General features: G+C 30.5%; 1 protein-coding gene and 1 long non-coding RNA gene across 2 annotated transcripts; both read right to left on the minus strand.

Moving 5' to 3' along the window:
- Positions 1–3,327: 3,327 nt before the first annotated feature.
- Positions 3,328–6,229, minus strand: LOC139503222 (uncharacterized). The gene is made up of 3 exons (XR_011659069.1): positions 6,166–6,229; positions 4,760–4,863; positions 3,328–3,726 (listed from the first exon to the last, which is right to left on the minus strand). It is a non-coding gene; the product is annotated as an uncharacterized lncRNA (long non-coding RNA).
- Positions 6,230–7,818: 1,589 nt separating this feature from the next.
- LOC139504103 (neuronal growth regulator 1-like) lies at positions 7,819–15,193 on the minus strand. Its single transcript, XM_071294163.1, has 7 exons — positions 15,174–15,193; positions 14,326–14,429; positions 12,440–12,517; positions 11,880–12,233; positions 10,712–10,990; positions 9,268–9,534; positions 7,819–7,979 (listed from the first exon to the last, which is right to left on the minus strand). The coding sequence occupies exons 1-7, from the start codon at positions 15,191–15,193 to the stop codon at positions 7,819–7,821; spliced, it is 1,263 nt and encodes a 420-aa protein (XP_071150264.1).
- Between the last annotated feature and the right edge of the window lie 11,639 nt (positions 15,194–26,832).

Below are 26,832 nucleotides of genomic sequence, written 5' to 3' on the forward strand. Positions count from 1 at the left end.
TAAATATTATGAATAAAGTACCATGTATTTTGCCATATGTCCTTTTCTTCAACCGGCAGGAAAACCCTTGCTTAAATAGGTCTCTTTAGAATGCATAAGTTTGCAATTACTTCAGGTCGGAATGGACTATATTCTATTAATCAATTACAGAATAACCTAGGATTCACGTATTCGAATACTCAAGCTAAATATGATCTGCAACAATTCTGAAAACACATATATTTGAGAAAAGAAGTTAAGAGTATGATGTGTCAATACCTTCTTCAAAACCAAAGGTCGATATGTTCCCCACTCTTTAGGGAATCTTTCTTCAAAATGAAGCAAAAAAATATAATAGAAAAAATATCTTGAAATATGTGCATGGAAAACGTTCTTTAAGGTTCAACTCAAATTCACATCTTTCTGATGAAAAAAGGTATCTGCCGGTTGAAATATTAGTTTTTGGCGTCAGAAGAAGGTTAATTTATCACTTATTCCAAAAAGACATTGGTTGTAGTATTGTTTCATGAAATAATTCATTTCATAAAAAAAGCATCGAGTATACCCAATGTGACTTCCGGCTTCAAACAAACACATACAGTTGTTTGATAGAGTAGGACGTTTATGTTTTGCTTGTTTTACGGACGTCCCTCCTTTTTCAATAACCTTGAGGTTCGGTATTTTCGATTATATCCTTTGGTTAGCTAACTCTTCTCGGGCACCTGAGATCACCCCAGTTTTCAAAAGAGTTAATGTTGCCAAGTTTTTAGTTTCTTCTGTGCAGTGTTTTGTGTGCTGTCGTTTGTACAGGATTGGAGATACGAGTATTGAAACATATCCCCTTTTATCTGTGAAACGGATTTTCCGTAATGGTCAAACAACTGGTTCTGTCGTCCAAAATTAACAAAGGGATGACCTCAACTTCACCAATGAGAACTGGGTGCTTAACATCTTCCTTCTGAGAAGCAACCCTCTATCCAGGAAATTATGATAGGAGATATAAGCAATTTATATCGTATTGACTCGTATGCAGTCTCTACATAGAAATTGAAAGTTCAAAATTGGGAGGCTAAGGCCCCTGTCAATATTTATTGGGGAGTTGGGAACGGTGCAAAGCGTAGTAGGACAAACATTAATTTTTACTTATTTTTTATAGGACTTCTACTTATTTAGTCTTCAGCACTGATAGGACAGCAATATTTTATGACATATGTATACATGAATGTAGAAAATGGGCAATTCAAATTATCCAAAAAATACAACTTGAAAATAAACAAGATTAATTGAGGAACAAACAAGTAACAATAATGGAAATACAATTTTAAGTCTAGACATTGATAGTATGTTTATATCATGAAATGATTTTGAAAAGGTTGAAAAAAATATACATGTATAAAAAATTAAAAATTAAAAAACAAAATTATAAAATTAATCCTTCTATTTAAAGTGATGTGATAGTACTGCCATCAGTGTGGTTCAAATTGACCAAATGTAAATCATTAAATGAAGGTAGGAATAAATGAAATAAACATCTTTATAAATAAGGAAAACTATTTAAAATAAAACTTCCTAAGTAGAAAATTAAGAAAAAAAACAAAGTCAAAAGACAGAAAACAAAAATTATATTAAAAAAAAAGATAACACAAATTGTTCATAAACTATTGTAGTGTATTACTTTTCTTGAAAAAAAGTGAACGTGAAATTGAAAAGGAATCTTATTTGTCTTCTTCAAGGAGGAGATAGACAAATTCAAAGACTACTATATCTGGTCTATGTTAATCTGATAAAAATGAAGTTAAAGTCTGTTTAATTTATTCATAGTTAAGATAGGACATATACTTATTTTGTACATTCAGAGGGTAGGACATACATTTTTTTAAGGGAGAAATATTAATTGCACCGGTCTTAACCACCCCCCCCCCCCCCCCCCCCCCCCAATAAATATTGACCGGTTACTAAAGTCGTCGCTTTTGTCGTATTTTTTTTCAACCAGTCCTCATTGTCAATTTGTATTTTCAAGAAATCAGGCATACATGACTGTATCAGTGGTTTCTTTTATCTTGAGTTCGATTGGATAGATGCGTTCAACATAGCCTGAAAGTACTTCATAATCTGCAAATATGGACAATATCTCTTATACGCATATAAAGAGGATAATGTTTAATTTTTCTCTGAATCCGATGATTTTTCGGAAAACTATTTGTATAAGAAACATGATTCAAAAATTACAACAAAAATATGTTTTGAATTATCCTGTTCAGACTAGTATGAAATATTGAAGTTTTGTTTAGATATGAAGATCTCTGAAATATTATCAATAATTGGTTAAGATAGTAAATTTAGGACAATTACTTAGACAAAAAAAAACTGTTGACCACTTAAAATTAAAGGATACAAGATATAGAAAATTTGACAACAGGTGTTAAGTGTTTCAGTAACTCGAATTGCACATATGACTTAAAAAGATAAACAAAATTGTGGAAGTCTAGGAGGAATGTTTTAAAATGTGAAAATAAAAGTACACTAATGTATTTAAGAAATATAAAAAACAACTCCAACGTAAATTTAAAAAGGGTAAGTCTATAAAATCTGATAAAATCAATCAACGACACAAGTGAAACACAACTGCTAGGGAGGTAACCAGTAGTTACTCCACACGTGTGATGTTGCTAGTAACAATAGAAACTAGTTCAATAATTACCTTTGGATGAAAACATATGTTCCAACCTATTTCGTAAATATAATTGCTATCTAACAAAAGTTCTAAATAAAAGCGGATGATGGAAACATTTCCTCGTTGGAATATTCTGTTATTTGGCAGGAAATTATGTGATTTTATGAATCATAGAAATACTTGATGATAGAACATAACATGATGTTTAATAATTTTTGTTTTCCTGCATGTGATCCATATCATGAACCTATGATATAAGTACACATTCATTATATGGGAATATTAAAAAGTTAATAATTTACAACAAGCCCATAAAAATCCTAAAACAATTGTATATTTCTGATATGCAAAATAAATTCAACTTTTATATATCTAGTGGATGTTTGGCCTTAAAACTTTATAAAAGAATGCACATGTAAGTCTGAACAAAGTGTGGACTATTTTTGTCTATTTGTTATGATAAACCTTAAAGGATAATGCAAGTTTCTTTTCGTTTTTTTTACGAAGCTGTTGTATGACGTCTCATATGAATGATGGAACAAGTATACAAGAAGAGAATCACATTTACTGGCCTTAAAAAGTCCAATGCAGCATAGTAAAGCACGTCTTGAAAATGTAACAAATATGTTTTTCAGTCAAGAATTATTTAGTTACCAGATAATGTTTTCTGTTTTATTCAATTGATTGATCAAATTTGATGCTGTTTGGTAGAAATCGTTCATACCATATTTCAGATTTAATATTTCCTGACCGTCATTCTATTTTAAAAAAAGTCTATGTTTTGTTTATTTTGTGACGATTCTTGTCAATGAAACGTCCGCATGCAGCATTCTCAAAAGGATGTGAATTTTCATAATTTGAGTTCCCTTTGATAGTGACATAGGTATGCTCGTCTTTTGCTCGATTATCAGCAATCAGTGTATTGTAAGAGTGTTCATAATCATCGTCAACGTTTTCTGACACATTACTGCCATTGTCCAAGGATATGGATGCATGTTCTACGGACACATTGGCTGTAACTTTATTTCTAACACAAATACGTGTGACTGCTGATATAACCGGGTTATCATTTTCTGAAATAAGTAAATTTATCAAATAAACAGTTCAACAGTTACAGATGTACATGTTTTTCACTTCCACAGACATATTTACATGTTTAATAATTTGATTAGTGTTATGTATCAATGATTTAATACTGTCATTCATGTGTGTTTTTGTAAACAATTTAAATATAAAACTCTAAACAATATATTCTAAAGCTTATTTAACAGATCAGGAAATCACAAACATCTATTTTTAAAGTGATTAAAAGCATGTTTGCATATTCTGGGAGTAGTGGTGACTAAGTTCTTTTTCAATTACTAACATGCATAAGTTGTTGAATTAATACGAATAACATGTGTAACCAACTTTACTTTCTGACAATATGAGTGCTTTGGGTCAATTAAATATAATAGGGTGCACGATAATTTTCTTTATCTGATAAGCTTGAGATAAAACAAAATACTGTTTTATCAAAAGATCAAAGTGTTTTTAAGAGGCGATTAAGATTAAAGATGTTGTGTTATCAATGTTACAAACTTAGGGTAATGTCATGGAACATAACGTTTTTTTTCTTAAACAATTCGGATTTTTTGTCACCCACATCGAACATTATTGATGTTACCAATTAATATACTTTAACAAGACAAACTTAGACCGAAAAAAGTCACCTTAGCCGTGCACAATTGCTTCTAAAATAATATGCTCGAAAATAGTTTTCTTAATTACCTTCTAAAGGTACTTTTTAGAACTTAAGCGGAAGAATTGGCAAAATACTTTGGAGCTTTACAAGTATTAAGGATTTTTAAAAATAATGTAACCAAGAAGGCTAAAGTAAAAGTTACCAAGAAAGTTGCAGTTCACAATTCTTTGCACATACACAAATACTTCTCAACAATAAGTATGGAAAAGTGATGATGAAATTCTTTTAGCATCACATCTAATTAAAACAGGACTGATTTACCACTTTTGAACCGCCTATGTTTCGGAATTGATACCTTTTATAGATAGAAAAATCAAATTTGAATATTTTCATTTCTTAGGTGATTGTTTTACATTGTATACATTGCGATGTGGTATGTAGGTTATAACCTTCAGCTATCTCTGTATAATCATCACTTTCCTCCTCAGATCCGTCAGGTTTTTGGACATCATTTGTAGGTACCGTCCTAAAATAATTGCATACATTATAAAATTAAAATGTGATTGAGCCAATCCGAGTTCTTGAAAAAAACACCTGAAAGACTATCTTTGTCAGTAGTTTTATATCCACCGTACTATATAATCTCAAATAAGCAAATCACAAAATGGTTCACTTCATATTAGCTTTCATAAAGTACGTTTTCAAATTTCAAATTGAAATAGGTTATAAACTATTCTAAATGATAAAGCATGACATTAAAAACAAAGGATTACTAAAAGAATAAAGCAAAAGCATTGCCGATAATGTCTTTTTAACCAAGTAACTATTTATGTTCTATGTGCACACCTGAAATACACAACAAGTGTAACGACTAAAAGGATCCGCCAAATAATCATTTTATGGTACATCAAAACATTTTTGTCAGAAAATTATTCTTATCAAGAGTAATATGAAACTGTAAATTTGCATGGGGTTGTCTGTAATTTTTTGATTACAGGCAAAGATCAGTGGGGTCATCTCACGATCAGGGTCAAGATTAATTACTAATTTGATTGTTTAATGATATTTAATTGACCAATGAGGAATAGGCGCATGTTATCTCTTCATGGGGTTGTCTGTAAGTTTTTGATTACAGGCAAAGATCAGTGGGGTCATCTCACGATCAGGGTCAAGATTAATTACTAAAATGATTGTTAAATGATATTTAATTGACCAATGAGGATTAGGCGCATGTTATCTCTTCACATGTGTTTAGATTAGCAAGCATTCTCGCAATTGCACTGAATGCTAGCGCATTTTAGTTTTCTCAAGAAAAGTGAAGATTTCTAATTTCCCACCCACCTACTCCCTTGATCCTTTAACAGATTTATATTTATAGGTATTATTTTTTAAATTAAATATTTTAAATTTCATATGATTGCAATCTTTTATTGTACACTCTTTGTTTGTTTATATATTTTGCAATTTAGTTGTTGAGGCTGCTGGTATTTATTCCCCACTTTTGCAAATTGTTGTCATTTATTCAGTTTTGGTTAATTACCTAATTGGTCATAACATTCAGTTGTATTATGTTTTTATGGTTTCTGAATAAATCACCTTTATCGCAAACCTTGTGTTAGATATTTTGCAAATGAATACGAATCCTTGGAGTATTTCCTTTTTACGTTACAGTCTAAAAGAAAGATTTGGCTGACAAAAAATATATTACTGTCTAAGACCGATGTCTCTTATAGTCCTAGAATTTAGAGAGAAAACATGAAAACTAAGGTTATCTCTTTTGATCTGTAAATAACTCTTTTTTATTTTGTTTTACAAAAGAAAACCTTACCTTTTCTTGTGCATCTGTCTCATGAAATCTGCAATTGATGAGGAGAAAAAATTGCAGACCATCCTTATCATTTAACGTTTCGTATTAGATGATAAATGATAACAGTCGTATTCAAATAAACATCGATCATACTTACTGTTATTTTCGACCTTGAATATTTATTATATACTTAGAAGTAAATACAGTCACGGTTGCAAATGTTAATTAGAATCCTCTTATCTGTGTGACGTTATGTCAAACCTTTTATCTGTATGACTTCATGTGACATATAAAAAAACATCTACATGAGGTATATATATAATAAAGTGTATATGATGTATTTTTTTCAATATGACACACCCTATCAACCCTCGATCAATATTATCCAAAGAGCTTTGTTCGGTTGGAAAGAAAAGTATGTGATATTGCAAAAGCCATACAATATTCTCTATATATTATACATATTATACAGTTATCAGTTCAATACTAATGAAAATGTTAAGGAAAAAAGTAGTAATACATTTTCCCGTACTTAGGAAGGACTCCTTTGTAACCAGCCCAGGTGAAAATGTTTACCTTGGAGCACAATGAATAAATATATAGGTATAACATAGTTTTGCCCCACCTACGATAGTAAAGGGGCATTATGTTTTCTGGTCTGTTGGTCCGTTCGTTCGTCCGTCTGTTCGTTCGTTCGTTCGTCTGTTCGTCCGTCTGTTCGTCCCGCTTCAGGTTAAAGTTTTTGGTCAAGTGTACTATGGACGTAATCTTGTTTTTATATGTTTTTATGAATAACTGCGGTTTGAATACAAGTATATCAAACAGAGGGGAACATTAGCTTATTATCCCTGAAGATTTCCCCATTTTCATCAATTTGATATAAATTTACGGTGGCCATGGATATCTTAAACAATCTATGTTTAAAGATGATCATGATATCATATGACTCCAATTTCAAAAACAGAATAATAAAGAACAGATTCTAACTATCATATATACTGTGTTATCAAGATTTTAATTAAACTAGAGGCTATGAAGAGCCTGTGTTGCACCTTGGTCTATGTGGAAATTAAACAAAGGTCACAGATGGATTCATGACAAAATTGTGTTTGGTGATGGTGATATGTTTTTAGATCTATATCTATAATAAACTTGGGCAAGTAGTTATTTACAAAGGAAAATATTTGGTAAAAATTTACAAAAGTTATGAAAGTTGTTAAAAATTTACTCTAAAGGGCAATACCTCTTTAAAGGGTCAATGGTCCGTTTAAGTCCTGTTGACTTTTTTGTTGGTCTTACTTTGCTGTACATTATTGCTGTTTATAGATTATCTCTATCGATAATAAAATTCAAAAAACAAAAGCTGCAGAATTTTCTTAAAATTACCAATTCAGAGGTAGCAATCTAACAACGGGTTGTCTGATTAGTCTGAAAATTTCAAGGCAAATAGAACTCGACCTAACTAACATCTTGAATGATTGGCCGGGTCATCGGACATATTTTTAAATTATAGTGAAAGAAGTCATTTACAAAATGTTATTATTGTCGCCTATCCAGAAAGAAATACTATAGTTTTCACTTCCTGCTACTGGTATTTTATTCTATAATGATGGACAAATCTTGGATTTGGGACATAAAGTCTATGATGTTGATATTAAAGTTCAATTGTTTTGGTTAGATATTCCAAGTCATTGTCATTACATTAACTAAAGCAAACACTGTGTACTTACGAACAATTAATGCAATCCCTGGTGTTATGAATGCAATAGTTATCATTAATACTAGAATAATGATGCCTGGAAATAATAGTGATTTCTTAACTGATGACGTATTAGCTGAAATAGATAATACATATTGCAAATTTTAAAACTAACTTCACTGAAAGTTCAGTTTAATAAGCTACATGTAAAAGGTACGGAATGAGCACTTATATTAATTGTTAAATAAAGGCAACAGTATGTATACCGCTATTCAAACGTTATAAATAGATTGAGAAAACAAATCCGCGTTATAAAACCGAGGGAAACACATAAACTATATGTGGAAAACAATGGAACAACATCAATCCAGAAATGCAACAAATACAAATGTCAACATGCAAAGATATAGACGTTTTGATAACATTTGTGTCTGTTTAGCTCACGCATCATTGTAAATATAACGGAATTTGATGAGACTGTCATCAAAGTGGGAGGTTTAGCGATATAAAACCAGGTTTAATTCACTATTTTTTTCCATTTGAAAATGCCTGTACCAAGTCAGGAACATGACAGTTCTTGTCCATTTTATGTGTTGTGTTATTTCATTTTGCCATGTGATTATGGACTTTCGATTAGATTTTCCTCTGAGTTCAGTATTTTTGTGATTTTACTTATTGCCATATTTTTGAATTTGTAAGGAAGAAAAAGTGAGGGTTTGAACTTTGTTTTTGCTCTGTGAAAAGTTTCATCTATAGAACACACATTAAAAAACATATATTTAATTATTGATGTATAATTCAATTACTAGACATGTTGAATTGATCAACTATTTTTTATTATTATGTAAGCCAACAGCACATAACCAAAGATGCATAGGCACATTTTCACCAGATTATAACATGAAACTTTAACTTTAGACAGCTCTGCACACAGTTCTAATATATATTTACGAGTTATCCTATCTTCGTTTTTTTTCAATGCATTTATAACTTATAATCCGCAGACAGAACCAATTCTAACGTGGAAACAATAGTATTCTCATCTGAAATTTTACTACTTTGCACCTTTTTGAAATACTTATAAAAACATATAAACGGAACATATGTTTCTGCTTAAGACTAGCATTTCGGCTAAACATGTGTCATCATTAATGCTCGGTCAAAATATATTTGAAATCAAAGATCTAACTCGAAACAGAAAGAAGACACAAAAGAGTAACCACAAACCTTTATTGTTGATCTAAGAATTGTGTTACAACTTTTCATATATATTAATGTTAGATTCATGCTTCTAAGACACTTTATTTAGTGTAAAAAAATATTTGAATTAGCTCTCGCCGCGATAAAGCCTTTTTGCAAAGCAATCATCAATCAATCTTACAGCACTTTACAATTGATTTCTGAATAAATTGTTAATAACTTACAGGTTACTTGTGTAACAATGGTAACTGAACCATTGCCAACTATATTGTAGGCTATGCACGTGTAGTTTCCTTGGTCGAATTGGCTGACATTCCTTAAAATGAAGCATGTTTCTGTTACATAATGTGTAACCAATATTTCCTGACTCCCATTCATCCATCTGGTTGATGTTGGTAATGGATTGCTATCGACATAACAACATAATGTGTGCGACGTGCCTTTTATTATTTCTTGAATCCCATCATGAGTGCTTGATACCACTGGTCTATCTAATCAAAACAGCAACCATATACCAAAAGTTTACATGAGTTTAGATATTGTCATGTTTTCATATTTTATTTTAAGGTATCATAAATAGCTTTTTAAATTTTCTATATGCCTTCTATCGAATTTTAGGTTAGATCATTGTGATAACGTATTTTGTAAAAGTGCTCAATTCACCAATTCACTTCTATATTACTTTACAGTTTTGCGACTTAACAAACAATTGTAATCGTATATATAACGGATTAAGAAATAGTGAAAATTATTATACATGTTATATCCATTCAAAAGTTCTGCGTTCTCTATTATTCCTTTTTCTATCAATAGCATCATACTTTAAGTTTTTGCCCTATCATTTCCAAAACAAAACAAAATTTCAAACGCAATGTCGAAAATCATATACTGATTCTAGTTTCTAGCGTTTCTAGGAATACATTCAAATATTTAGAGTTGAGCATTCCTGATGAGGGTAGATATAGAAATTGTGTCTAAAATATCTATAAGGAATGAGAGAAAAATGTTTAGGACGCTAAAAGATTTTTCTTTCGATCAGAAAAAAAATTCGCAGCTTGTTTTTTCGTAACTGTTGACGCAGAAAAAATGTTGTTTAGGTTTAACATTATCTGTATAGTTTGAGTGTACTGATAAAATTTTATTAAAAGGTTATTCTCGAAAATAACATATCATCTACCCAATTGTATTCCTTAAATGAAAAAAAATGGAATATGTTAAGCGTGTAAACTGTAAGTTATGTATATAAAATTGCTAATAAAACAGAGTTTGTATAAAACATGCTAAAATCGAATAAAATAGCACTGAAAATCTTTATTTTGAAATAGGGTAAATAACACAGAGACGGACGATACCAGGAGAATATCACCTTTAAACCCATCAATTAAGGACTACATAGCAAAAAGAGGGACGGGTAAGCAGATTCTGCTCTAAATATTGACTTCAAAAATAATAAATTATACTTCGATCTCATATCGAACAGTATATCGGTAATTCAAAGATTAGCATTAACGTGTTCATAAAATGAAGAACTTGGCAACATAACTTAGAATCTATTGTATTCAAAATATGTTGCTGAAACCGAGAATGTCGCATTAAGCATGCAAGCAGTTTATAAGTTAATCAGCATTTAACTAAAAAAAAACATACAATATGTTATACATTTCTTACATTTGATATCAAGATGAATTATCTCTTTCAATGGTTGTTTTAACAATGAACTCCATGCCTCGCACGTATATTTCAATCCATGGTCAAGTCGTGTTGGTAACAAAATATACTCAAGACTGCTGTCTTCGTCACTTTTTACAGTTTTGTTGTTTCGTATGATTGATAATGAATCCGGTATTCCATCTTGAACACTGCATAATATATGCAATGTAGTGTTTTCTTTTCCGTGTAATATCTTCTCTTTTGTTGCATTAGCAAACATCAAATTCGATGGCAAGGCTGTAAAAAAAACAAATTCAACAGATATCGTATAACAATACAAAATTTAAATGGGACAGAATGTCAATTCAATTGCTCATATTTGTGTTTAAGGACCTAAGGACCTTATGAGAGAAGGTATATGACTTACTAAATACAAATATCTAACTAATGTGCGGCAGACTAATATTGATGAATATAGTGAAGGATGTTAATCAACATACATGCTATATTCAATGCTTGCATCATAAGAGCACAAGATAAAATTTAGCTACAGCTTTAGTTGCCAATTCCTTTATTTTTAGATTTGGTAATTTAAATCATATGTATGGATTCTCCAATGTTTTACATGCTTGGTATTTATGAACAACACGATGGGTTCAATATGTGGAGCACAACCTGCTTTCCCTTCCGGAGCAGCTGCGATCAGCCCCAGTTTTTGTTGAGGGTCGTGTCGCTTAGTCTTTAATTGTGTGTTGGGTCTTGTGTACTATTTTGTTGTCTGTTTGTCATTTTCTATTTTATCCAAGGCGTTGTCAGTTTATTATCGATCTTTGAGTTTGAATGTCCAGCTAGTATCTTTTGCCCCTGTTTTTTTTAAAGCAAATAAACATACAAAGGTTGCATTATTATTTTATATTATCTGATAACAACCGATGTATGTTAATTTGCTACGGTCTACTTTCACGGCGGCGGATTTATGTATAGGTTCAATTATTATGTACATGCTAAATTCACATTAAAATGAACATTAAACACAAGACAAATTCTAATAAATGTGTATTAATGAGAGTTTATAACTCTTAAACTATTCTTTTATCATCTTCTCTCAGAGATAATCTAATGCGATTGAAAGATTAAAGTATTTTGTTAATTTCTCACAATTATGTAGGTCTCTTTTTTTACTTACTTTTTATTTTTAATATTATTTTTGAAAACACTTCAATTGGTCCTAAATAGCACATGTAGAGACCTCCATCTAAAGTAGAAGTGTTAACTATCTGAAGGTCATAATTTCCTGTACTTTTTAGTCTAGTGTGGTGTAACAGACTACTTAAAACACGTCCATCGTCTGTATACTGTGATACATTCCACTTGCTACGTTTACCATTCATGTCAATTATTGATACTGGGGTTCTCTTTCGAATACTATTTTGTGCCGGTCCAGCCCAAACTGCGCTATGTAAGTGTACTGCACCGTCTGTACATTTAAGTAATACTGTCTGTCCAACTGTATAGTACGAATATTGGACTTTGGATGAATCTACAAAATATTTTATATTTCAAATTAAGACAATAAAAATACTGAATCTGTTTTCCGCTTTATGTTTGGGATGTTGTCTCTTTGACAAATTCCAAATAGCAATTCTTAATTTTAGTGACTATATTGCAGATTGAAAATTATGTATATATACTCCCTATAATAAGTGATATAAGAAAAGTTTTTTTTATCTTATTTTAAAAAAATACCTGCAATAAGAAACACAGCTTCAAAGATCATCACAATTCTAAAGGCACACCTTGTCCACATATTCATAGAACTGAAACCTAAAAAGTATAAATACCTCTACAACATTTAAATCATAAAAAAGTAACATTAACTTATGTTCTAACATGGTTCTTTCATATGCCACTAAATGTTTTCTATCATGTTGCAGGTGTGATCGACTCCAACCTTAATTGGTCAAAATTGTCAGTTATCCTAACGAAATTCAGTGGTTCTTTCCTGGTTGAAAAAAAAAGGTAAAAAGATCAGACAGTCTTGCCAAATACATAAATGAACCTTATGCTAGTCATTTTGATTCCCTTTATAGCTTGCTGCTCGATGTGAGCATAGGTCTGTGACTTGGTGTGAAAGTTGTCTCATTGACCCCTTTACCACATCATCTTATTTCTACTTATAAAATAGTAAATACATTTTCACTATTAAATCCGTCAAACCAAGAACACAAGCTTATACAACTGATATTAATCCCTTTCCTTTTTGCTGATTCGAGTACAAGTAAGTACTCGCATCAGCAAAGTTGAAAGGGATTAGTATATACTGTAACAACTTGTTTCCGATATCTCAACTACTCCTATTTTTTATTTTTTTATGAAAAAAAAATCATCGGGTTCGATAACTCATAATTAAACGGTCATCAAGATTTCAAACAGGAAATTTTACATAAACAATTTCTGTTTTTCTCTCAATATATATCATTCTATTCATCTGGCAATCAACGGTTAAGCAAATGTCCTTTAACACTTGAAAGTTATTAGTTTAATTCATGTAAATGAAAAATAAGAAAACTTGAATAAAGGGATGTTACTTTGATGTATATAGTGAACTAGTATCAGATTTTCAGCTATTTTGGGCTGCAATTTAAATACATCGTATTGTAAAATAAGAAATAATTTTCAAAAGTATGAAACTTATTTTGTTATCATGAAAGGAAATGGGAGGTTAAAACACTTGATCGAGATATGTATTTTCTTCCGCTGGGTTGTTTTGTTTTATTTTCATAACGAGATGAAAAATTACTGATAACAGTTCAAAACACACCCGTTTTGAATCTTTGCTACTTTATTTTAAACTTGTTTCGATTGCATTCGAAAGAGAGGCGGAAAAAACACAGAAATTCAAACTCCTGGGTCTGTGTCTTACTATCAACAAAGTTAGAATAGTAAATCTTTTCTAAACAGAACAGACTTCTCAATAACTACATCTCTCTTTTTTCTTAAAATGCTATTGTTGTCAATAAATAAATATCTTCATCGGATATAAAATCCCAATTTTGGCTTCAGAAGACGGATTTTCCTCACGCTCAGAATCAGGTGTCAAATTCATTGGTTTACTTAATTTAAAAATAAAACATATTGTCGCAGAAACCATATGTAGCATGCTAGGATGCACCTAATTTATTTCCAAAATCTGTCTGTTTATTCATTGCTTGTCATTTGTTGATCTGTAAATGAGATTTCTTCATAGAGTAAGACATATTCTAAATATGCAGTGTACCTTTTCCTTATTTAGCTTCATGTACTTTTGTATATTCATTACTTTTAATATTTTACTCCACCCCTTAATGCAATTCCTTCTACATTTTGTATGTTTGAGTCTTATATTCTTTTCATTATTAGACCACAAAATTGCATAACATTATATAAGTGTTTTATTTCTCCCATTATCAGAAGCCAGATATGCTTTTCTATTATCAAATATAACACGGCATATCACTTTTCCGATTGTGTTTTAGGGTTTGGATTTGTTTGTACAGCTTTACTTATGTTGTCGTTTGTTGCTTACTTGTTGTCTGTCATATGTTTCATTTTCGTCCTTACTGCATTGTACATAAATCAGGACGTCGTTTTACCTATCATCTGTATTATACATTTACCAAATTGATGGTAGGTGTCATTCTTATGAGCTACCTTAGTGTTTATTTCATTGATCTTGGATATGTTATGCTCTTTTGTACTGAAACATAAGAGCACATAACAAGAACATAGGTTCATATATACAGAAGATAGGTGTATATAACCAGAATATAGATGCATATAACCAGACTATAGGTGCACATAACAAGAACACAAGTGCATATAAACAGACTGTAGGTGCATATAACCAGAATATAGGTGCATATAACCAGAACATAGATGCATTTAACCAGAACATAGATGCATATAACCAGAACATAGGTGCATATAACCAGACTATAGGTGCACATAACAAGAACACAAGTGCATATAAACAGACTGTAGGTGCATATAACCAGAATATAGGTGCATATAACCAGAACATAGATGCATTTAACCAGAACATAGGTGCATATAAGAACATAGGAGCATATAACCAGAACATATTAGGTGAATATATTAGGTGCATATAACCAGACTGTAGGTGCACAAAACAGCATAAGTGCATATTAACAGACCATATCTTCTCATCACCAGCAGAGTATCAGGACGTTTCATTTGAAGAATTTACCATACATAGTTATTGCAATTAAACTTTCGAGGTACATATATCGTACAATTTAATCTTAAGGCAAAATAACTGTTGTTTTATTGCCGTTCTGATACAACAATGTAAACAATACTCCAGCAAAGATTAAAGCTTTACAGCCGCTTGTCTCAACATTCCTAGCTGAACAACATCATCATGATCAAGTGGAAATTCCATTCTTACCTAGTAATAATTAGGTAATACTCTGACACTTACCTGCTTACTAATGTGTACATTGAACGTAACAATAACTTCTTATCATATGAAGAATGAAAACAACTGAAGACCAAACATTGTCATTGAAAATGTAGTCCATGTATTGTTATATAAAAATTGTAAAAAAAAACAATAAATTTCCAGCGATGAAAAGAGCTGAAAAACCCGGAAGTATCACAGTGAATAGGACAATGGAAAGCTTTCCTTTCTAAGATGAAATGAATAAATGATCAAATCTAATCATTTTCTAGATCTTAAATAAGTCCTTTTAGACATGAAAACAAAACTACATGTACTTTAAATCTCAGATTTGTAAAATATTATGCTCGTAGCCTATATTTATAATTTTTCCTGCAAAAGTTCTTTCTTGTATTTTGCATAAGTACCAACATCGATCTAGACAATATGAACGATGAGGATATATATTTCATGAAAAAAAAATAGTTTCTTCTTTTTTTCTATATCTTATTTCAGTCGTAAATGTATTTCAAAAAAATTTCAGAAAGCACCACCGGTCAGTGTAATATATCTTTAACTGGATATTGACCTACTACCAATGCATAAGAGCATGTTTGTCATATGCTTAGATAGCTGGTGTCTTTCCGCAGATATTACATATAACATAGAAAAATGCTTGAAGTGCCATATTGTTTACTTAGATACATGCCATCTTCCCATTGTTCATCTCTACTTAAATATGAACATAATCATAAAGATCTATGAAGCATAAAATTCTCAATGATGACCTATTTTTCCTGAAATTAGTTGACTTATTTCATTCAGTGTTAAAACATCTTTTTTTACTTTTGCTACTTGATATCTTCTTTTTTTTTAATAATGGAACACTAAGGATTAACTCAGGTGCTGTGATAGCATATAACCAGACTGGCGGATATCTAAACTTATTTGTCGATGACAAAATTACTACGCAATCTTAAATAACGGATGAAAAAATTCCATATTCAACTATCGACTGAACATCCTGAATCCCACCAAAATCCGTAGTTATAGTACTAAATATTGATAAACCATCAATTGCAAGAACAAAGTTTAAAACTATTCTAGAATTACTGTCTTTACCAGATAACAATTTTAGCCACCATGTTTAGGAAAAAAATAAAGTCAAAATATCATTTTAAAGTGATTCATTTATTTGAAGAACTGTTATTATGAGAACATTTGAAAAAAATAATTATTGTTTAAGTGTCAAGTTGATGTATTTGGGCTCGTGCTTTTTTTAATAAAAGGATGACGGATGAGAACCGTTATCTTTTGCAATAAGATTCTTCACATTATCATTCAATTTCTAATTTCCTTGGCCTTCATTTGCATAAAAATGTCTTCGTACGTTATCCGATGACGAATATTGTTCTATGATTTCAACAAAATGTTCACTTGCATCGCTCCTAAAAAACATTATACATATGTTCGTCTTCATCACTATTATTTGTCACCAGAGTCGTGTATGGATGTTCATATCCGCTGTTAAAATATTCTATTGTGTCGCTGTTACTGTTCGATAAGGATGAATTCTGTTCTTCCGGCATCTGGGAAATACCTATATTTTCTGCATCTATGTGGTTTGCTTCATTGGTTAGGCTTTTGTTTTCTAAAGTACATTTTTACATATATTAAAATAACGTTGTTATCAAATAACATGATATGTACAATTTCGACATACAAATAAACATTAAGTAGTGAATGAAGTTGAAGTGTTTTCTTAAACAATCAACCACCGCAGCATTCATAATGGAATTGGTTTTTTTTTTCGAAAATGATTTTTTTCTTAACCGAAGAAAATAGTTAAATGATAGCTCAATATCACAAGACATAAACCGATATGTACGATGTAAAACAACTACATTAACATAAATGAAAACAAACGAATACCGCAAAATTATTGTTAGAACTACCATCATGTTCGATAGCTATTCAAAGCTTTACAAGGAGAACAAGATCATCGCTCTTGACGTGAGTATCCATGCAATTGTGTGATATATGGACTGAAGTCCTTAAAAGAATGTTTTTTTGTTTTCAATGATTATCATTTTTAGAGTACAAACAATGACAAGAAACGTTTTTTTCAATGACGTGTACACAACTGTTACTGTTCTTTCTCTTTAAGATGTAATAATGTTCTGATGTCATACATGTACCTTGAGATGTGGTCGACACGTTATTAACTTCTATAATGTCACTATAGTGAGATGTCACTAAAGCGAGCACTGTCAGCGCTTATGTCTTCTTCTGCTGGAAAATTTATGGTTTCGGCAAACCTAAAATAATGAATGTCTGAATGAAATTCATATTAAAATTTATGAAATTGAGTATTGGATCTGTATTTTAATACTAAACTTGAGGCGCCAAGACTGCTTACCTAATATTAGTATATACAATTGATACATGAAATAATGCAAGCGTTAAACTTTTGCTTTAGTTTAAGAGGAGATGACTTTTGTAAACGGTTTACTATAAAGGGCAAAATCTCATTATGCTGTCAATTGGCCATGTTGGTGAAGTTGACTTATTTGTAGATCTTACTTTGCTAAATATTATTGCTGTTTACAGTTTATTTCTAAATTCAAGAAAATAAGCAAAATCTTAAAAATTTCCTTTAAACTACCAATTCAGGGTAAGCAACCTTATAACAGGTTCTCTGATTCATTTGACAATTTCAGGACAGATAGATCTTAAATTGATGAACATTTTGACATAATGTCAGATTGGCTCTCACTACTTTAGTTTTAGAGATATAAGTCAAAACTGTATGTTACCACTCTGTTCTATTTTTAGCCATGTCGGCCATGTTGATTGGCAACCGCGGTCAGCGGACACATGTTTACACAAGATATCCTAATGAGGACTGTGACCAAGTTGGTTTTATTTTTATCAGTAGTTTCAGAGGAGAAGATGTTTGTAAGTTTACAAAAATTTACGAAAAACTGATAAATTTGACTTTTAAGGGTAATAAATCCTAATGGGGTCAATTGAACATTTTAGTCATTGACCTATTTGTAGATCTTGCTTTGCTGAACATTAATGCTTTTTACTTGTTTTCTCTATCTTTAATAATATTCAAGATAACAACCAAAAAACTGCAAAATTTCCTTAAAATTACAAATTCAGGGGTAGGGGCCCAACCACAAGTTGTCTCATTTGTCTGAAAAATTCTGGGAGATCGATCTTGACCTGATGAACATTTTTATCCCATGTCAAATTTGCCCTAAATGCCTTGTTTTCGGAGATATAAGACAAAATCTACATTTTACACCTATGTTCTATGTTTAGCCATGGTTGCCATCTTGGAAGGCAGGCGGAGTCATCGAACATATTTTTGAACAAGATAAAGTACAACCTGTGAGATCCTCTTAATTATGTCCACCCTCTGGCATGGTCAACATCCAAGGGTGAACATTTATTGGGGTATTCAATCGTGTGACATTTATTGGGGTCCTAAAACATAGGTTGATGTTTTATATATTTATGTTACCTGTTCAAATCAATGACAGTTGAAGTTTTCAGCGTGTATGTTTCATTAACATTTACCAGTACAAGTAACTCAGGTTTCTGTTAAAATTGATATTTCTCCTTTTTGTGAATATGTAGAACACAATATTGTTTTAGTCTTTGTAAATTGATATAAAATTTCCATTTTTCTGTCTTTAAATTTATTTAAATTTTATTTTTTTAAAATCAACGGACTTTAAATAATTATTTTTAAGTTAAAAAAAAAAAAAGGTTATGTACATACTGTACATTGTATTCAATTGTTTGTTTGCATTATTGAATGAATTAATTTTAATAATTATGCATATGATATTTTTAGAAAAAAACATGAAGCAAGTAATTAAACAATGTTGTTTCTTAACAAAATAAAATTGTCGATATCAATCCTTTTATAATAAATTTTGGTAACAAGAATTATTATTCAGGAAAACTACAAATAGCATTAAACTTTATGAAAAAAATAATTTTGTTTATCTTTCTATTTTTCATATCTCAAAACAGAAGTTATGCATGAACAATCACTGAAGAGACTTATTTTCAAAAAGCCCACCTAGTTATCTTAAAATATTGATAGATGCTCATTAAAAATGCTAATCATAATGAAAATGTTTCGCTTATGAAAAGAAATTATTTGAAGAAAAAAATGTCTTTCTTTTTTAAACAACTCTGACTTAATAACTATGTTAACTTCAGTTTGGATAATTTCTGTCAACTAAAAGCCAAAATTTGTCTCCAGAAAAATAATAAAGTACACTTCTATAGATTGTGACTCTTTTATGGTCTATTAATTCAAGGTTTTTTGTGCATTCTATTGCCATAAGTGCTTGATTGGCATGATACATATTATTGGTATACATTTCACCCCACCGAGACCTTTTAGATAATATTTGAAATTAATACTTACGGTGATTTGAATGAATTAAGACTTTTTAAGGCACTTGATTACAAATGAATTTAAAGAAAAACATAAGAATATTGTTGAAAAAAGATTTTAGAATAAAAACTGTAAATTTAAATGTGTCACTAAGTAGAGACTTTGTGGTCATAATTTAGAAACAGAAAACTGTTGACAAAATACAATTCCCAGAAAGGATGGAATATGTAAACTGTGCAATGGGTTTCTATTGTTTGTTTTCTTGTCACAAACCAAATATGATATGTTTATATGACAATAGGCTATTTGTTTAAGTTGTTTTATTATTCTATTTTATTTTTCAATTTTCTTGTCAGTTATTGACAAACACATACATGTATATTTTACAAGAGACACATGACCTGTAAGTTATATAATTTTAACACTTCAATGCAGTCAAGTTTCCCTTCATCATTGAATAGTGTTTATGCCCCACCTACGATAGTAGAGGGGCATTATGTTTTCTTATCCGTGCGTCCGTTCGTTCGTTCGTCCGTCTGTCCCGTTTCAGGTAAAAGTGTTTGGTCAAGGTAGTTTTTGGTGAAGTTGAAGTCCAGTCCAGAAACTTAGCATACATGTTCCCTGTGATATGATCTTTGTAATTTAATTGACAAATTAGAGTTTTTACTCCTATTTCACGGTCCACTAAACATAGAAAATGACAGTGCGAGTGAGGCATCCGTGTACTATGGACACATTCTTGTTGATTAATACCTTGTGTAATAATTCAGCAAAAGTTGTTATAATGATGGACATATAGGGCCATCATGAATAAGATAATGTCACAGGTAGTAGTGTACCATAATGATGATTGTGGCCTGCTTTTGCTGAATTCGGCCAAGTATTTTCAGAGGAAAAGATTTTTGTAAAATTTTTGACAACGGACGACAGACACAAAGTGATAAGAAAAGATCAATTGTGGACCAGGTGAGCTAAAAACAGGTTACTAAAATATATTCATCATTTGATGAACTGAAAAAATTGTTTGTCTGGATGTTTTAAGCTATATAGTTCTGTTTACATAAATCATTAAGGACTTTGTGGTTTATCTCGAGTGGAATGTATACCATGTATACAGGTTTAAAATTGCAATCAAGAAAAGAATTTATACAATCACACAATACAGGACTTTCAGTCTTTAAAATTATCAAGAATTCTCAGGACCAATCTCATTGAACGCAACAAATGTATGTATTAGTTTGTGATACATTAGCACATGCATACTAAAATAGAACAACCAAATTTATTTTTATGTGTTTTGTTTTATGACATGTAGTTTACGCACCTCTTTTTGTATCTTCGTTTAAGGAACACTGCAATTGAAAATGGCACAAACGTTAAGTATTGGTAGTAGTTTTTGTACTAGAAAATAAGGTCTGAACTCACATCTTTAACTTTTGAAACATTCCCATTAGTCATTTCAACATGTTCAAATACTAAGACAAAAGTTTAAACTAAATACGTGGCTGCTTTACTTGTGTAAACTGTTTTTCATTCTGTTAATATGTTTTTTTTACAAATCAATATTACATAAAAAAAAAATGTGTGTAGAAAATATAAAAATCAAAATATTAATCGTATAATACACGGTTTTGTGAATTTTCTACGAAAATTTGAAAATAGAAATTTTATTTGTCTGATGAATTGTCCTAATTTTTAGTCTAGTGAGTACTTACATATATATGTCCCGGTTATTAGCAAAATGACAGCAATAAGTATGAGTAATACTATGATGACAACGTCTTTTAAAGATAATGCGTTGTCTTCTAAAGATATGTTGGCTGAAACGCAAAGAAGTCATTGATCATAACAATATTTTCTTGTCAAATCGTTTTTATAAATCATACATAAAATGGTAAAGAAATGAAATGACTATGTAACATGATTCAATTTTGATTTTCGCCTTATGACGAAAGAGATCCCCAATCAGATGTAATATAAGTAAAAGGTCTGTTTGGTCAGCACGACACCATCATGTGTATTAATTATGTCATACGTGCAAACTTTTCTATTCAGTTTAAAGTCAAACTTTGCAAATATAGGCAGACTTATTCTCAATACAGGCATTTTTTAGTATATCTTCAGACTTCAGTATTTTAGAAATTGCTTATGGGGTAAGTTCGAAAAGACACAAAACTGGTCCCAATCCTTGCTAGAATTTCTTATCCGAATTATCAGAACATTTTTGTCAATGAATCAACGTTTAAGCAATGATTTTGTAGGGAATGTTATACATATTAGCGTTCTTTTCATGACGTAACAAATAGCTAAACTTTTGTATTCATAGAAAATTACAAAAAAACAGGTACATCTCAATAAATTTTTTGACTGGAAACACAAAAAGTATGCTTTGAGAAGGTAACATTTTAGCTTAATTTTGTTATTTCATTTTATATTTCTGATTTGAATATCTAATATGTGTTCAATTTTTCGTAGGTCTAATTTCAAGAAGATTTTGTCAAATTCCATTTAAATTGCTACTTTTGGTCCACTTAGGTTAACTGGAAAATCTGACCTAAAATAGTTTTATTTCACTTTCTCACCTGTGTTTTCATAAACATGAAACTTTTTTTATCCTCATACATTGAATTTAATGTTCACGGCTAAATATTGCCACTATCAAAGTACCTCCTATAAATAATTATTGAGTTTTTGAGTTTTTAAAGAATAAACAGTGTTAAAAAAAATCAAACTAACACAATACATTAAGAGTAATGTTGGCAGTGACTTCTTTTCCTTCGTATTCAGCTTTACATGTATAGATCCCACTATCATTGTGACGTGTCTTTACAAAATGAAGGCAAACTGTACTAGGATGTGGACGATCTTGTCGACAAACTTCTGTGTTAACCCATCCAATAGTTGCATTCGGCAAACTTTGTTTAGAGAGGCAACACAAACGAAGTGAACTTCCTTCATAAATGAGCATTGATGGTTCAAAGGTGATTAACAAGTCTGGAAAACATAAATTCAAAAAATATAGGATAGTTGCTTTGTGAGCGAAACAGGGGAACAGTACCAACATTTTTTTTTGTAGTCATATATGTTAATATACGACCACAGTACTCTAATCTTGTACATTATATGTATCGACTGCTTTCTAGTTCCGATTGTGATATTTTGATCGGATAATATGCATCAAGGGTGATGAATTCAAAGCTGGGGACCTATTCTCTTTCAATGCAACTTGGGTCACTCCTTTTGGGGTTCGTACCATTTCCTCGGTTGATGTATTGTACTTGAATTGTCTTGTAAATAGACGGATGAGATGTAAAGATCCGTTATAACTGCTGCCTTAATTAAGCATAATAACAACAGAACTTATGTAAAAGGGGCGGTCATTTACACAATAAAAACAAATAAGCACAATATCGTGACTTTCATAGAATTTTTATCTGCCTCGGCATTTTTACAATTTTCAATGAGTATTCCAAAACACGCTGTAACATATGGTGTTATAATGCATGTATGAAGAAATAAAATACTTAAATGTTAGGTGTTTTTTTTTTATATAATTTTAACAGAATAAATGCAATCAAACAAACGTCGTATTCCTACCTGTTTATAAATTTTAGTGATGGCATGTATGGAACGCCACAGCTGTCTTATGTGGAACTCTGATATTACATTATGTTGTTTTATCATTTAATACATGATGATATTTTGTCTTTATATATAATATGGTTGTGACATTGCGTATTAATGTTTTGATATAAGCTAAAGGCAATAAAAAAGAAACCAAATATTGAAGAAGATATTCCTGAAATTTTAATGAATGAAAATAAAATCATAAAACATTTTCAGGATCAGGGTACACCAGCCTCATATGATAAATCCTTTGTAAATAAACTGGAATGTGAACTAAACATTATAGAAGATAATATTGAATTGAATATGGAAACTGATGCACCAATTACATTTGCTGAAGTAAAACTGGTCATTTCAAACCTTAAAGTAAACAAATCAGCAGGTCCAGATAGAATTGTGAATGAAATACTCAAACACTCACAACCTGTGATAATTAATTCTATTGTAAAAGTTTTTAATTTGATTTTAAAGACAGGTAATTATCCAGATTCTTGGAAATTATCTTTCATGATCCCTTTACATAAAAAAGGTGACAAGTTAGACCCTAATAATTATAGAGGCATTTCTCTTATAAGTAATCTACCAAAAATTTTTAATGCCATATTAAATAATAGGCTAATCAAGATTGTTGACAAACAATTAAGTGATTGTCAGTTTGGTTTCAGAGAAAATCACAGAACAGCTGATAGCATCTTTTTATTAAAGTCCTTGATTAATAAATATTTACATAAAGAGAAAAAAAAGATTTATGCCTGCTTCATAGATCTGAAAAAGGCCTTTGATTCAGTATGGAGAACTGCTTTACTTTATAAATTATGTAAAATGGGAGTTGGCAAGTCTTTTTATAGAGTTATAAAACAACAATACTTAAATACTAAATCATCTTTAAAATATAAAGATTATGTATCAGAATAGTTTAATATTGCTAGAGGGGTTAAACAGGGAGACACACTAAGTCCCACTTTATTTAATGTCTTTATAAATGATATTGTAAAAAAATTTGAGGGAAATGATTCAAGTCCCCTTAAGCTTATAAATAGTAAGCTAGGATGCCTTCTTTTTGCGGATGATCTTTTAATCCTGTCAGAATCAAAAGAGGGTCTACAAAACAGTTTAAATAACGTTAAATTATATTGTAACAAATGGCAACTCTCTTTGAATACAAACAAAACTAAATCCATGACTTTTAGTCAGTCAAAACATAAAAGTGAAACATCACATATTTACTATGAGAATAAAGCCATAGAGAGTGTAACAGAATATTCATTTTTGGGAATGTTGATAAAATGTAATGGAAATTTATCACAAAGTACTTTAGAGCTGAAAAAAAAGCAAAAAAAGTATTTTTTGCAATAAAATCATATACTAAATCATTGAATAATCTACCTATAAAAGTAGCAAATAATCTTTTTGATTCTTTAGTAAAACCAATTATGACCTATAATTCAGAAGTAACATATTTGGATACATATATTTCTTTTCATCGAGCCAAAAGCAGAGCCTTAACTTCAGGAAAAGAAATTAATCAACTTGATTTTATAGACAAAACCCCCATAGAAAATATGCATCTTAAATTTTGTAAATCTACTCTAGGGATAAGAAAAAATGCATCCAATTTAGGAGCAAGAGTTGAATTAGGAAGATTGCCTATAGAATGCTTTATTAAAACACAAACCCTTTTATATTTAGCTAGACTATATAATAATAATATTAATCCATTGTTAAAGGAAGCTTTTTCTCTAGATTTGACAGGAACTTACTCATGGTATACATATGCTAAAAATATTGTTAAAGAGACTAACGTTGACCTTAATATTCTTTCTACTTGTAAGGACATAAAAGATGTAAATAAAATAAAAAACGATATAAAGTTAAAAATGAAAAATAGATATGAAGATTTAATTCAAAATAAATTTCAAAACATCGATGATAAAAGTAAATTTTTTCTCTATAAAAAACTTTAAAAAGATTACAAACTAGAATATTATCTAAATACATCTAATTTTCAGATAAGAAGATTAATCACTAAATTTAGAATAAGTGATCACTCCCTCTTGATTGAAAAGGGGAGATATTTTAAAATCCCAAGAGAGGAACGTCTTTGCCATAAATGTAAAATACTAGAGGATGAGAAACATTTTTTACTATATTGTGAGTATAATAAAACTCTAAGAAATGACTTTTTTCATCACATATGTACAGAAAATAATAACTTTAATAATTTAAATGAAGAAGAAAAAATTCATTATTTACTAAATCCATCATCACCTTTACAAACAAATAAGTTAGGATCCTTCTTGAAAAAGTCATTAGAACTGAGGGCAGGGGACTCTTAACAACTTGTTTGTTGTTATAAATTTTAATGCTGTTGATATTTTGTATGTTTAATATGTATGTATTTATGTTTATTGTGTTTATTGTATTAATATATGTTGGTCACAAACTGTAAAGTTTATATGACAATAAAATATTTGATTTGATTTAAAATATTTGATATAAGACAACATGGAATAGTCATTACTTAATGGTGTTTCGATATTTCACGACATGGTTTCGTATTAACTTGATATGGTTTTATCATTTCTTAATATGGTTTTTTCATTATTCGATGTGGTTTCGTCATTATTTAATGTGGTTGTGTTATTAGGCAATATGGTTTTAACATCACTTGATGTGTATGTGACCTAACGTTATATAGTTGTTTCTTTACATGATGGAGTTTTGTTATTTCGTAATGATGATTTGCTAATTCTTTATATGGCTTTAACATAACGTATTGATGTTTCAAAATTTGACGATTTCACACTACACCATGTGTTTGTTTCATTATTTGATGTGGTTCTTTCATTCTTTGGTGTGGTTATGACATTACTTGATGAGGTAAAGCCACGTGACTAAAACGAAAAAAACTAGTTCTATCTTTATTTTTAGATAGATTGCATTGGATGAGTGTTGCCATTCGGATTACTACTCAATTTTAACTTTAAGCAAGTCTTCGCTTTCCAGTTAGAATTAAGACCTCGGTGCAATTAAAATTCAAGTTAGCATTTAGTTTCGAGTTGAACTTTGAGTTTAAGTCTCATTTAAAGTTAGAGGTCGAGTAACAATTCGACTTTAACTTTGAATTAGAGTCACCTTTTGAGCTAGAATTCGAGTTTGAGTCAAATTTGAGTATCATTAAGATTTCGAGTTGGTATGCGTACAAACCATAAACAATGTTACAATATACAAAGCGCAACATAGACATTGAAATAAAGTTAAATAAATATATACTAGTATATAAATAATGTGGTGTGATTTCAAATGAGTCTACTATCCCCCAGAGTTTAAATCCAGTGGTTATAAGCAATCATTGGCAAGCGTACAGCCTTCAGCGCACCATATAGTCGGCTTAAAAAGGCAACCACTTGAAAAAGTCAAACAATTAAACGAGAAAACTCAAGGTATAATTTATAATTGAACAATCTACGAAAAAGAAATATGACACACATGAAAAAACGACTACCATTGAACTACAGGCTCCTGACTTGGGACAGTCACATTAAGAGAGTACATGTGGCGGAGTTTAAAATTTATGTGAGTGTATAATAACAGCACGAAATAAGAAAAAAATACAAAAAAAATCAATTTGCCAACTCAATAGATCGGTTT

This window comes from Mytilus edulis, chromosome 14, assembly GCF_963676685.1.
Source record: "Mytilus edulis chromosome 14, xbMytEdul2.2, whole genome shotgun sequence".
Lineage (NCBI taxonomy): Eukaryota > Metazoa > Mollusca > Bivalvia > Mytilida > Mytilidae > Mytilus > Mytilus edulis.